The sequence below is a fragment of the Ascaphus truei genome, chromosome 7, assembly GCF_040206685.1.
Source record: "Ascaphus truei isolate aAscTru1 chromosome 7, aAscTru1.hap1, whole genome shotgun sequence".
In the NCBI taxonomy this organism is placed as follows: domain Eukaryota; kingdom Metazoa; phylum Chordata; class Amphibia; order Anura; family Ascaphidae; genus Ascaphus; species Ascaphus truei.
The window spans coordinates 58811581-58826318 of NC_134489.1; the positions used below are offsets into that span (position 1 = coordinate 58811581).

Genomic DNA, 14738 nt, shown 5'->3' on the forward strand with positions numbered 1-14738 from the left:
TAGCCAGATCAATTATGTTGGCGTCTAAGGAAGGAGGCGGTACGGCAGTACCAAATATTTTAAAATATTATATAGCCTCTCATTTGAGACAGATGGTGTCCTGGCACTCCCCGAGAGGGACTTATGCTTGGGTAGATTTGGAGAGCTCGTCAAAAAGCCCGGTCGGTCTGCCTTTTTTGCTATGGTCGAGCCCTGTGGTTGGTACTGGGAGTCACTTAGACCCGATGGTAATCGTATTCTTCCTAAAAATATGGCAGCTAGCAAAAAAGAAATATAAAAGTTATGTCAACCCCATCCAGACTTATTCCCCTGTTTGGTAACCCAGGTTCCTGCCGGGATTCCAGAGTCAGGGTTTTGAATCCTGGAGATAGAGGGGGATCCTAGAGATGGGAGATCTATTAGAAAAAGACAAGCTGATGTCTTTTGAAGAACTGACTAGAAAATATGGACTAACCCCAACTGAGATGTTCAAATATATGCAGGTTCGACATTATGTTCGGAGGGTTTTTATGGGGAGGAATTCCCCGGTTACACACAATTCGAAGATTTGTGCACAACAAAAAAATACCAAAAGGGTCTGATCTCATCTCTCTACCAGGGGTTAACACCTCAAAAGGATACCCCGGATCATAAATATATGGCTCAGTGGTCTCTGTACTTCCAGACTGACATAACAAGAGAGGACTGGGAAGATATTTGGGACAATGAATGTAAAACCTCTATATGTACAGTACAGTAACTAACAAAGCAGAATATTTACAAAATGTTGCTGCATTGTTATTACACCACCAAGAGGTTAAAGCAAATGTTCCCGGAGGCTACTGATAGATGCTAGAGGGGTTGTGGGCAGATAGGGCATCTAGCGCATATTTGGTGGTTCTGTCCAGGTATGCAGACATATTGGAGGACAGTTCTGAAATTGATAGAAGATGTGACAGGGATTAAGATGCCACTAGACCCAGTCTTAATTATCCTGTCTAGACCCATGGATGATGTGAATGACTATACAGTCAAATTGATTCTGCACATTCTAGCGGCGGCTAGATGCGCTGTAGCAGCAGCGTGGAAGAAGACACTCCCACCCTCCAGAAGAGAGATTACTAGAAGGGTTAATGATGTCCAACTAATGAAGAGACGCGCCTCATTTCTGAATCCTACCACAAGGAAGTTTGATAGAGTATGGGAACCTTGGGATGCCGGACAGGATATGATTGTAATAGAAAGGAGGATTTGGGAGTGAGGAGAAGATGATATGTGGTGTATAAAACGATGTGATGCAATGTGACTGTTGATGACTAAGAGTTTTGTTACAAAATGGTTGTTCCCCCCCCCCATTTTTTTGTCCTTCTGTACCCCCATCCCCCCCCGCATTTATATCTGAAAAATCTCAATAAAAATATAACTTTAAAAAAAAAAAAAAAAATCTCTCTTAATGAGCAAATTAATACCAGAAACGAGCACTGGCCTCATATATACAAGTGTAGACGGGTTGGGAAATTATTCAATCTTCGGGCACATTTAGATCAAATGTGCAGAACAGACATTTCATCTGTTAAAATTCACACTGCATCATGAGCACTCTGATTAAATACATTTCCCATCCAATTAGCTTCTCAGTATGTAATTATTCCACTAGATGGCAACAAAGAGACAATGAATTGGGATTTAGTCCACGAGTCAGTCCCAAAGGGTTTCAGACTAAACTGTAATCAGGCACAACAAAGAAATGTCAATTTTTTAATGATTTTGGAACATAGTGAAACTGCACAATAACAAGTCAGTTAGTAATAATATTGTATTATAGTGCCTAGATCTCCAACAATTATTATTTCGTACTATGTAGAAACATAAGTTTGTATGGTCTGTGGGGGCAAAGATTCTCTCCTTCAATGGGTTAACATTGATATATACTGCTCTTAAAATGTATATGCAACTCCTTGCATCTTTAAATAGTCTGTACTGTATGTTCCCATTGTAAAGCGCGGTGTAAGTAGTCGGCGCTAATAAATAAACAATAACATTAATTACTCCAGTGATGCATCTCAACCTTCTTCAGCAAATCCAACTAGAAACTGCAGAAACTGCATGGAAAATTAAACTGTTCTTTTCTAAAACCCAGATACTGGTGCATATTTTCCTTGTAATATTCAACCAGGGAGACCAGGGACACACTCGCGTCACGTAGTACAGAACGAAATGTCCTTAGGAGTTTAAGATAAGAGGAGTCACTGCATTCACCTTGGGAGACAATGGTCGAAAACTTGGCATCACGAGTTTGCAATACAAAAACAACTCTTGCTCGTATAACTCAACGTTTTGGTGCCATCATGCACATTCATCATGAACCTGGTGGCACGCCGATTTATAATTAAAGCTTTGTGTTCCAAACTTGTGATGCCAAGTTTTCCACTACATGATGTCATCATTCGGTATGAATTAATCCAACATCCGTTCGTAAAGAAAGCCAAGTGCAAACCTCCTCATCAGCGGTCTTCTAAAACAAAGCATACAAATGACCAAAGTAATCCGTCTCTTACCCTGTCTTTGTCCTCTACAACATCTGCTACAACATCATCCAGGTCTAATATTCCTCCGTCTCTGTATTCTAGATGGCGAATCTTTACCCAGTATCCTGGTTCCTGCAAAAGAATATATTCATCATTATTGATCATACTAAAAAAAAAAAGTGCACATTAAGTCATGGCAATTAACCCTCAAAATAATCCTTTGGGCCTTCATTCTACCAATTCTACTCTGTTTAGGTTCACACAGATGGCTAGATGGAGTTACAGTATAAACCACTCAAATGAAAAAAGCACTTGTGAACAGGGGATACAATTTACTTGTAAAGACCGCAAACAAAAAGAATGGGCTTGTGAAATTGACGTACTGTATGAGCTTCATTTCTTTCAGTATTTTATTCAAAATCTTTGAAACACACAAAACGATTTCATATGGCTGTAAATATTCGGCATCCAGGCATGACTGCAGAATAAAGAAAATGCGTGTGCCCAGTATTCATTTTACGCAGCATATTTTAAAGCTTCAATACTACTTTCCAACGTTTTTTCTTTTTGTATTTATATATGTAAAGCATGTGACAAAGTATCATTCTAAATTTTGACCTACGGTAAGCTGGCAAATTGTTTGGTGCTCTTGTTATAAATCTGTCAAAACCCTGAGTGTGTGCCTAACATAATGGCTGCTTCAGTCAGTGTAACTCAGCAGCCACAATGTATTCTTACAGTATATTACTAAGGTAAGCTTGCCTATTGTTACAGTTTACAGCTCAAACTGCTGGGAATATTAGCAACAAATGATCAATAACAGGAAAGTGTTGCAAAGATCTTGCACTGCTGCAGAGGTGGGCTAAATCCTGCTATAGAAATCAAAGGATGCCTTAAAACTCATAAAAAAACACAGTCACTATTATCTAATGCAGGGGTGGGTGCGCACAGAGGAGGGATTACATTTTTATAACAACCGGTTCTTACCTGGGCGGCGTCGAACAGCATCTCCTGGCATCTATTTCCCTTCTCAAAATGGCCTTGTGGCGTAACAAGGCGCCACGTAGCCACGACAACACGACGCCGCGTAACGTTGTGACATCACGTAGCGTTTCGTTGCCATAGCAACAGACGCCACGTGATGCGGTCAAGTCATGTGGCGTTCCCGTTGGCATGGCAACGCGTCGCCATTTGACGCAGCGCGGCCATATTGAGAGGATGTGCAGGGAAATAGATGCAGCTAGATGTCGTCAGACACCGCCCGCCGCAAGGACAGGTGAATGAAGGTAAGAGAATTAAGCAAATTAAGCACCGGTTCGGCGAACTTGTGAAATTTTAGTAACAGGTTCGCGCGAACCGACAGAATCCCACCACTGGCCGCGCAAAGTTTTGGTGCTGCGTCCCCCTGCCACCGCCCCTCCCGTGCTTGCATTCCCCCCCTTGCCTTCCTAAAGCCGCGAATGTGACGTGACCCTGCAGTGTGAAATTACGCCATGGGTCATCGGACGCCACAGCAACGCGTCTTCTGAGCCAAGGTAGGATAGAGCACAGAGTCCTCGCGCTGTCCCCGGCATTTAATTTAAATGTCTTGGGGAAGAGCGCGGGGCCTCTGTATGCGCCGCGCCCCCCCCCCCAACCCCCAGAAAATAAATCTTGCACCCCCCAGATCTAATACTACAGAGCTGATTTATTTAAACAAAAACATGATTTCATGTTTTGCTGCTTTGAACTCCTTTACGAGTCTTCTGAATATTTGCCCTTAACTCAAAATATAAAATTCTCTCTGGTGCCTAATCCAGAAGCAATTTTCATGCCATTATGATTTACACGTCTTCATTTCTAAGCCAATAAATTACATACAACATATAAAATACTGATTCATTTAATTACATTCTCCTATAACTAATATTGTATGATGTTTAGGTGAGAGATTCAGTGTATGTAAATAAACTGTCTCTTGTTATAGTAGAAAGTTAACAAGTGGCGTTAGTAGGATAAATTTGCTACGGGTCTTCACCCAGACAAGGTTAAAGAAACAGTTCTACTGGTTTCTGACAACAGATGGTCAGTAAGTAGTGCTTTAACTCTAGCAGATCTCTCTCTCTTTCCAACTCTGTTTCGCATTTTTAATTAATTTATTTTTTTAAGTCGAATGCTCTGCTCAGGTTATGGAAGTGTTGAAAATATTAGACGTGCAAGAGGTTAAAATGGGAGCTCTTAAAAAGCAATGTATCCAGCAAGATCAGGGTAATTTTCATAGTACCAAGGCTATAATTATTTACTTTACTACACATTAAATAGTTCTTTCAAATCAACTACCTAAACAAAATATGGCTGAACTTCAGGCAGTCCTCGTTTTACAACGAATAACTTATCCAACGCTGTGCAATGCATACCTATGTTCATTTTTACAACGCCAAAACGGTTTATCCAACGCTATTACGACGCTTTGCAACGTTGTTTATGTGTATATAATATATATATTATATATTATATTTTTATATTATATTATATATATATATATATATATATATAATACAGTATATGCACTATATAATTTATGTGTGTGCTGCATATCTTATTGTCTGCGTAAAATATTTGATGTATTTTAGCATTAAAAATGCCTTCAGGAAAGGAACCTTTAATTTAAACAGTGTTCCTATGGGAAAACGTGTTTCGCTTTACTTCGTTTCGCTATCCAACGCCATTTTGAGTAACGCATTGTGTCGGATAACCGAGGACTACCTGTATTCCCATTTTCTTCTCCACAGAAATGTCACCACTCAGTCTCACATTTTTTTTTTTTAATAATAATAAAAAAAAAAACCCACACAACTTGATCAAATATGAAATCGCCACATCCCGAGGCCACATCCCGAGAGGCCACATCCCGAGAGGCCACATCCCGAGAGGCCACATCACGAGAGGCCACATCACGAGAGGCCACTTGCCGTAAACCTACCATTACAGAATCAACTTGTAATGTTACCTATCGAACCCTTGTGTTGGCCTCCATTTGTTTTTCATTTAGTAGATTATTGAAACACCTTTAAAGTTCCCCTTTTGTCACACACTGCTTTTCTTCTATGAAGATTTCCAATGAACAGACATCAGGCTGGGTGGTTTTTGACTTGAAAGCTGTATGTTTACAGTGATAAAAGTGGGGCAAAGAGAAGCATTTTCATTCATTTTGCCCCTCTTTCTAACATGTATCATTGCACAAGTCAATGGAAAATGTTGTCCAAAAACAGCCCGACTGGCCCCTTCAGCTCATATAAAACAGGCCCATTATGGGTCAATGTACTAAATCAATTTTTCAGTGCCAAGTTGTGTCAAATGTAAAAATATGTTTTTTTTTCAGTGCAGATTGTTAAAAAGCAGAACGTTAACCTCACTCACACTGGTCAGGTTTTGTTGACGACGATGGAGGGAGAAGACACACAATTCTACACCGTTCATTGTAATATGAGCGCCCCGTAATTCCTCCCTCACTCCTACTTAGGCCGCGTCCATGGATAGTGCTTGCGGGCGGAGGCGCGCTTCCACTCGGCACTGAGTCCCTACAGCCGCAATGAGAGCGGCTTTAGTAGGGGCTCGCCTACGCTTCCGCAAGCGCGCAGAAGCGTAGGTCTTGGGGAAATTTTAAATCTTCGCGCTTGCCGGAGCGCAGGGCCGGTCACGTGAGCGGTTCGCCCAATGAGGGCGAACCAGCTCCGTGACGTCACTGGGCCGCCGCCGACACCCCCCCGGACGGCGCGCTGACTAAGGCCAGGGAAAGCACCCGCTTTCCCTCAGCCTCAGCGCGCCTCCGCACGCCAGCAAAAAACATGGCCGAGGCCTTACACTCCCCAAACTGCAAGCTGATGCACATAGGGCAAAAACTCGGAGCAAAAACCTTGATACACAAAGGCAAAGGCACAAGAAGTACACTTTTTTGCTCTACTTTTGCGCTAAAATTAACTTAGGAGTCATGCATGCATTGGCTAAGGGTTGTTCATGTAATGTGAGCTTGAGATAAAAGGTGGCACTGTGTGCTCATTTGCATGTCATTTCCCAGAATCCCTTGCTGCAGTAGAAGTGCTGGGTGATAATGGTTAAAGACAGGGTTGCAGACCTGTCTAAGACATGCAAATGAATATACAGGAATATTTACAGTACAGTTGCTATATATATATATATATATATATATATATATTATATATATACACACACACACACACACACACAAACGTGAATGTGCTCACAGGTGATCTTTTCATTTGCTATATGCAATATGGTGGAGGTTCCTTGTTGCCCTTTTCACCCATCATACCTTAAAATGTATATATATCTATCTATAAATATATCTATCTATATATATCTTGTGAGCACATTCACCTGTCTTAGACAGGTCTGCAACCATGCCTTTCACCATTATCACCTAGCATACAGTGCTTCCACTGCGGCAAGGGATTCTGGGAAATGACATGCAATACATATACATATGTACACATACACATACACACACTTACATACTGACATTAATGGTCTACAAAAAAAATAAGTTTGAGTAATAAACCTCTTCATAAATTAAAATAAAAAGAAAGGAATTATTTGATATATAAAACTAAATGTCAATGGGAATATGTAATTCTAATTAAAAATGACCAAGTGTGAGTGAAATAAAATCTTTTTTAAACCACTTGGGTTTTTACTAAAAAACAATTCTCGCCAAGTAGATTTTCCAGAATAAACATTTTACTGCTCTCGTTGTAGATGCCAAGCGTGAATAAAGCAATGGGTGGTCCTGAAAAATGCACAACCTTGCCAAGGTAAAAGTTAAAAAAATTCTTGTAATGAAACGAAAAGAAACACGTGCATTTCACCATATAATAATGACAAAGCCCCCACAAACACACATGTACCTGCTCTGATAAAAGAAAAGATTTTATATATATATCAACCCCGTTATAGCGCGATCCAACTTATAACGCGGTTTGAGCGTGGACCCCGAATATTAAAAAAAAAAAAACAACATTTTTTTGCACACACACTGCACAGCCCACACACTGCACAGCCCACACACTGCACAGCCCACACACTGCACAGAACACTGCACACACACAGCACACTGCACACTGCACACACACAGCACACTCTCACAGCACTCTCACAGCACCAGCACACAGCGCCCCCCTACCCCCCCTACCTTTGGTGTCAGCTGCTGGGGCATCGTGGGGCTGCTGGCCGGGATCGGTGCGGGGCTGGGGGGTAGGGGGGAATTCGTGCGGGGCTAGAGGGGGGGGGGGGAATCAATGTGGAGCTGCTGGGAGAAGTGAGGCTGCGAGGGGAGTGTAGGGAATTCTGGGGGAAGTACGGTGGCTGCTTGGGGACGTGTAGGGCTGCCGGCGCCTCAGTCCATCTCTTCCCACCTCCGATCGGGCGCACGGCGGCCATATTTTTTAAATTAGCGTGACCCCGGTTATAGCGCAGTCGGATCGGGTGGCCCCCGAGGACCGCGCTATAACAACGGGGCTGAGCTGTATATGATTTTTATTATTACTCGTTTTAGGCTCATTTTATATATATTTTAGCTCATGGGAAGTGCTTGATTGCATTAAGCATACGGTAATACAGTGATGCTCAACTCCAGTCCTCAAGCCCCCGCACCCAACAGGTCAGGTTTTCAGGATATTCCAGCTTCTGCACAGGTGGCTCAATCAGTGGCTCAGTCAGAGACTGAGCCTCTGATTGAGCCACCTGTGCTGAAGCAGGGATATCCAGAAAGCCTGACCTGTTGGGAGGGCTTGAGGACCGGAGTTGAGCACCGCTATGGTAATACATGCATCCTTTGCCCCAACCAACATGACCAAGATCACTTGTCTCTGCTGCAATGTGAGAGGGACACTTTATTTGGGCAAATGCTTACATAAGAAGACTCCTCTTCAGTAGCGAACAATATGCAATCTTTAATTCGGTTTTATAACATTTCCAAAAACATTTTCGAACAGACTTTTTCCACAAGCACCAAGAAAGGGAAAAAAAAAACAAAGTACAGTACATCTGAGAACTACTATTTAAGAGGAACTCTCATGCTGGTCCAAAGTATCACAACTGGCAACCAAATACCATGGCTAAGTTAATGTATACACTCCAACTGTACATATTTAACAGGTTGAGGGCATGCAAGACCAGTTGTACCTATTACACAGAAAGTGTTTTGTTTGGGGAACTACAGTAAAAATAGTTAAAAGCTTCTTGAAGCCAAGGGGCTCATATAGAAGCCTATCAGTGTATCAACAGGTAACAACAACCTATATAGACTTTATTCTATGTACAGTCTGTGAAGCTATTGTGCACTGTCAGGATAACATACATAAAAACAGATTTTAATGGGATGGCTTACTTGCTTATAAGAAGTCCCCAGCGTGGCTGTCAGAAGTATTATATTAAATGTCCTTGGATTTTTATTTTGATGGTAACAAAAAAAAAAAAACAAGGGACCAACGTGTTGAACATTTTAATATCAAAGGCTACATTTCTGACGAGATCAAGTTCCAATGGTTTATGTTTTCCAACTGGCAAGCGGTCTCTCTGGGAACGTTGACTTGCATTGATACACAAAACATGCTTAAGGCCAAATTGCTTTTTGCCACATCAAGGACATAAAAGTTGTTGGAAAGAGCTGCCGAGAGACGTCATATAATCCAGTTTAAAAAAAAAAATAGGGAGTTCACAGATCACTACCAAAGGAACTGAAGCCAATTACCCCAACCACTTACTCACACACGCATGTTACACCCATCTTAGACAGCAGAAACACTGCTCAAATCTTTTGCCTATTAAAGACAATTTTCTTTGAAAATCAAGGACAGAACTATCCAAAAAAAAGGGAAACTTTTTAGTCAATTTAGGCTGCTCCTCAAGCTAAAAGATATTTTTGATTGTTCACCTGGCTCAGTTTGTGGGTCCCTACAACTGATGATGTTGCAGCTCCCTATAGACCAGAGATTTGACAGCCATTTTGTTTCCTGAGGGAGATATTAACTCTGTCAATTCACCAGTATCTTGGTAACTGGAAGGTCCCCGGAGATGGAAATAATGGTGTTTTGTTCAAGAGGACCCCCTGGTTTCTACCCTGTAATATAATAAAATAACTAAAAAACACACAAGTAGGAAAAACTGCTCTTTTAATCTAATGGTTCTACCATCAATTTTCTGTTTATACAAGAGTGAAGGAAGCCAAGACAACTACATTCATTAAAAAAAAATAATAAACAATTGTCTCCAATATTTTACATAACTCTTAACATAAGTTATTTTGAGATACACACAATACCATAATTTGTGCTGATGGGCGTCATACTATTTCGAGTTGTGCAATAGTATTTAAGGATCTACATTTACTACAAGACTGTCATCAGCAGTTATTTTTAAATTAAAAAAATTAAATAAAGAAGAACGTGTCACTACATAAACACAGTCAAATGTCAAATCTTTAACAGAGTTGAACAACACGTTTTTCCTATCATTTTTGGAAGGGCGTGATTTGGAACAGCTGTGGACATTTTTCTGTTTATTTAATGGATTCTTTTCGTTATACAATAGCTCATATTGCTTACGCAAAAAACTTTACTCCGTGTTTGCATTAAGTTAAGGGTATTTTGAATAAGTGCAAGCAGATTGTTTTAAGCGTCTTATAAACAATATGAAAAGGATTACCCTCCACACTAACATGACTCCCTCCCTCCTTTAATAGTAGTGGTTTTTAAATGCAGCATTAAACAAACATATACAGGGAAAGCTGATGGACTCACTACAATGTTTACGGTAAGCGTGAATAAAACATATTTAGGAAGGGCATGTTCTGTAATGAGCCCATGCCCTCTTACTCAACCCCCGTAAACTCTGACATTCATTACATCACAAAAAAACACTCATAATTTGCCTCATCATGCAATGAAACCTGAAACTGCAGTAAGAAACATCACAGTTTAGTTCCTCGAATCCCCAGAGAAAACAAACAGCAGGGAAAGAATATTCTCTCTTCTCTGTCCAACACAAAGTTACAATTCCAACACTCATTAGCGAAAGGTACACGAGTAGGAAAGTGAAACGTCCATTTAAACATGATATCAATGTAAACTTGAGTACACAAGCGTTCAAAGCCTCTCGGCCCATGTGGCCTGGATGTTGATTCTAACATGATGTCATGCTATGTTGCAGGAACCATTAGGTTTGTCATTTCTTGCGTGTTAAATGGTAACAGCTGACAGAAACCGTGCATCCAGATGTATAACAATGTAATAAAAAGGTGCAATTCATGAAAGCCAGGCAACATATTTTTATGAATAATTTAACAAATTGTCCTGAATTAAACAATCAAGCGTTTTCTTCACCCCTATCCCACCCTGTTCTTATACCAATAAGGATGAGTGGGGGCTCTGGCTGTACAAGCACTTGCTGATCACACAGTGACATCACACAGAAGGGAGCAGCCAGAGGAAATCAACCCCTCCCAAGTCTAACTTTAAAAAATAAATTACAAATTCTTATAGGTGTCGGATATTAGGGGGGAAAAATTACCAAGCGGAGACCCCCTTAAACTGGTCACTGGATGGAATCTTTTCTTTGTCAGATTATGATTACTGAAAAATTTGATACACTTTCCGATATACTCTAACAGAGCTGGGAAATGTATACTAAAATGGAAACCATATTGAACCATTTATCTCCAGTGGTCTTTAAAGAAGTCCTGGATCCGTTTAAATACACTAAATGGGTATCACTGGCGTTATTGAGGGGAACTTGGCAAAAACTGAATCCGTTATCAAGATCGAATTGAAGGTTTGCTGGTAACTGGAAGTTTTTGGATGGACAAAGTGGTCAGAATCTGTCACTTCCAGATGCATCGGCCGTCATTGAAACACTTCGCGCGTTGTATACCTCGGAATACCCACGTCATGGCGTGTGATTTCTTCCAACCTTACCGCCTTTAGACACGAGTGCAGAAAATGGCTTTTAAACACCTGAAATTGACACAGTAGCACAGTACAATTCATTCATTTCATTGCATTTAATTGTACACAATCCATGAAATTCAAACAAAGCTACCGCGATAAACACGTGTGCCTGGGGCGATTGGCCGCGTTAATGCCACGTGAAATACAGCAGCTCACACGAAAACGGTGCCGTGATTTGTTCGAATAACGGCCGCTGCATCTGTATATCGCATTTAGAATCTGTATTGGCCATATATTAGTTTCATTTTCCTTTGTAGATGTTTACAGTATCTGCAGTATTGATGTGATATTACTGTGAAAAGGTCTCAACACCCGTTTTATATTAAGTATCACCGGTAATAAAGAAATGTATTAAAAATAAAAAACATGTCTCAGTTTAGTGTCATTTAGTGTCATTTAATGCCAGAAGACCGCTTCTAATAATGTAAGCTGTAATACTGTACTGTGTATGATGATGCCAAAATAGAAATATCAGACTTCACAATTAAACCCTGAATACAAATGTTAAAATGAGGTATATTAGCACACAGGAGGACAACAATAAGTTGCAGAATTAATGTATTACAATCTCAATGTGTGTCCCATTTCTGCATGGGAGTTCTGGCAGCTCATATTTCCACCCACACACTGAATAATGACAACCAATATAAATCTTTATTACACATTCGTTTTACCAATGCTTCCACTAACGGCTACTGCTTACACAACAGATCCTCTGTATTGACTTCAACATGTTTTGGGGTAGGGGAGGGGTGTTTCATAAAAAATGAACATTAACATGAAAGGTTATACCCAGGAATATGAATTAATACTTGAGATTTGCGAGATTTACCCCCCATAAATTTGACTCCCTGCTAAACATATGGCCAAGCTTCAAAGGGCCAAAACAGAAGTGGCCAACTTCAGTCCTCAAGGGTCACCAACAGGTCAGTTATTAGGGATATCCCTGCTTCAGCACAGGTGGCTCTGTCATTCCGACTGACCCACTGATTGAGCCACCTGTGCTGAAGCAGGGATATCCGTAAAATCCAACCTGTTGGTGACTCTCGAGGACTGGAGTTGGCCACCACTAGGCTAAAATGACACGAAACTAGCAAGATTTCATTGAATTTTCGCCAGACAGTGAGCAAGACGTGGCGTGTCCCCTATTTACAGTCTCAGTACTAGGCAAATCTAATAATTTGAGAGAATTTCACAAATTAGCATATTAAACAAAATTGCAATGCACATTGACTTAATGTTTGGAGAATCACTTGCAAACTCTGACCCAGCCATGGCTTTTTCTCACGACTCAACCGGGCTCATTTTGTACGGCTCACGACCTCATGCCAAGCGAATACCCGAATATCTCATTCAATAAAAACTTTTTCATGTAGAGAAATAGATGAGTGTTTTTTCTTTTTATCCCCCTTTTTTTTATATTAAAATGGTAAGAAGCTTTGGGGGAAAACGAAACAACTAGTCACAAAATAATTCCTCCCCCCCCCCCCATCCCATAAAAACACGAACAGAACCTAGCTTTAATTTTTCTATGTTAAAACCTCTGCCACAGGTACCAAAGGAGTTAAAGACGGAATCGGCAAAACAAAAAGCACTGCCATTGTCTTGCGATGAGTAATGCTCAAGGGTTTCTGAATGACTTCCTGATCAGCGCCCAACTGCTTCCTTGCTGACTTCACCTCATGCCAACAGCAAAACTCACAGAGCTGTGACAAGAAAAGCCGGTTTTTCACGAATGCCAACAAGAGAAGTTTTCTATTTTAGCTTGGACTTCCATGAGGAAGTCTCATTACAAATGGATAGTACAATTCCAAACTGTGGGGAAACAGCCTCCATAGAGGAGAATCCTGCTTGTGCAGCCAACACAACATAGACAAACAATTTCTTCAAAGTGCAGGTCTCCTCTAGGACAGAGATACAAAGTAGAGCTCTACTCACAAGTTCATATTGAAGTTTCAGGTGACGTTTCAGGTGATGAAAGGTCCATATGTGACCTGAAACATTGTCTTTCCACTGATCTTGGCTGTCACATTAAATGGAGAATTGCATTATGAACTTGTGAGCTGAGCTCTACCTTGTTCCTCTGTCTTAGAGGAGACCTGTACTGTACTTTGAAGAAATTGTTCATTACAAATGGAAACACATCACCATTCCGTTTAATCTTAACATCTGACCACCTGAATGTAGTCATTGCAGACAGACACCAGTTCTCTCTTTATTATTAATTTAATTGGCTAGTTTGCAGTCTGTTTATATACTGTATGCGTGTCCTTTCATTCTATTAAATAATAGAAATCGTTAGCAACCAAGGGCTGTAGAGTGCGCATGTACTGTCATTTGGGGCCTTCTTCCAACCTCACACTGGAGATTGTGCTCCACAATTCTATCGCCTTAGCGATCCACTGATTGTATATGTTAGTTCTTTTTCTGAAACGGATCAGTTTACCTTAGGAGATTGGGTCAAAGAAATATATATCAGTTCTATGACTCGATCTCCTAAGGTAAACTGATCTGTTTCAGAAACAGAAGTAACATATGCAATCAGTGGATCGTTAGAATAAATTGATTACATTTTTTCCTTGAGGCAATTACTCTAGTTACAGATACCTGGGTATACATTGGTGACTCACAGGTCATTTCTTACCACATCCACTCCGTCATATAGTCTCCCATGGAGTCCCTCAAGATTTATTGACTGTTAATCATCTCCACCTTGGAGCACCCATTTCCCCCATACCTATACACTCTACCTGGTGCCCTAATTTCTACCTAAAAGCTCCAAGAATTTCAAATATTAATAAATTGCCCGTTAACTTACTGTCTGCATGTGTTATCTGAGCTCTATGATACAGCTTGGGATGGCAAGAGCCCGGTTTGTTAACTTAGATCCATTTGGAGAAGACCTTTTAAAATGAGGATAACTAAAGATTATTATGTAAACAACTGTATCTAGTAACATTGGTTATATTCACAAACGTATTTTACTAGATAAAACTGCAATGATAGATGAACATTAGGCAAAAGGTAATTTGATAGGTTTACAATTGTGTTTGCTATTTAAAACAAGAGGATACACGGTATTGATTTTCTCGTACACAAATAAAATAGGCAACTAAATCACACTTTATATGTCATCCATTGCTGCTGCATATGTTTACAGTTGGGTTTATAGAAGTCATTTACATTTAATTATCCTTATCATCATACTAAATAATACATTATGTTACGC

The 14738-nt window shown here is 40.4% G+C and overlaps 1 protein-coding gene across 3 annotated transcripts in view; it reads right to left on the bottom strand.

The window, feature by feature from the left end:
* The window catches only part of PARD3B (par-3 family cell polarity regulator beta), a 774037-nt gene that overhangs the window by 721689 nt on the left and 37610 nt on the right, over positions 1–14738 (bottom strand). For all 3 annotated transcript variants that reach the window (XM_075608550.1, XM_075608549.1, XM_075608551.1), the window contains exon 2: positions 2538–2639. In XM_075608550.1, coding sequence (XP_075464665.1) covers positions 2538–2639 — 102 coding nt within the window. The remainder of the gene's footprint in view (positions 1–2537; positions 2640–14738) is intronic.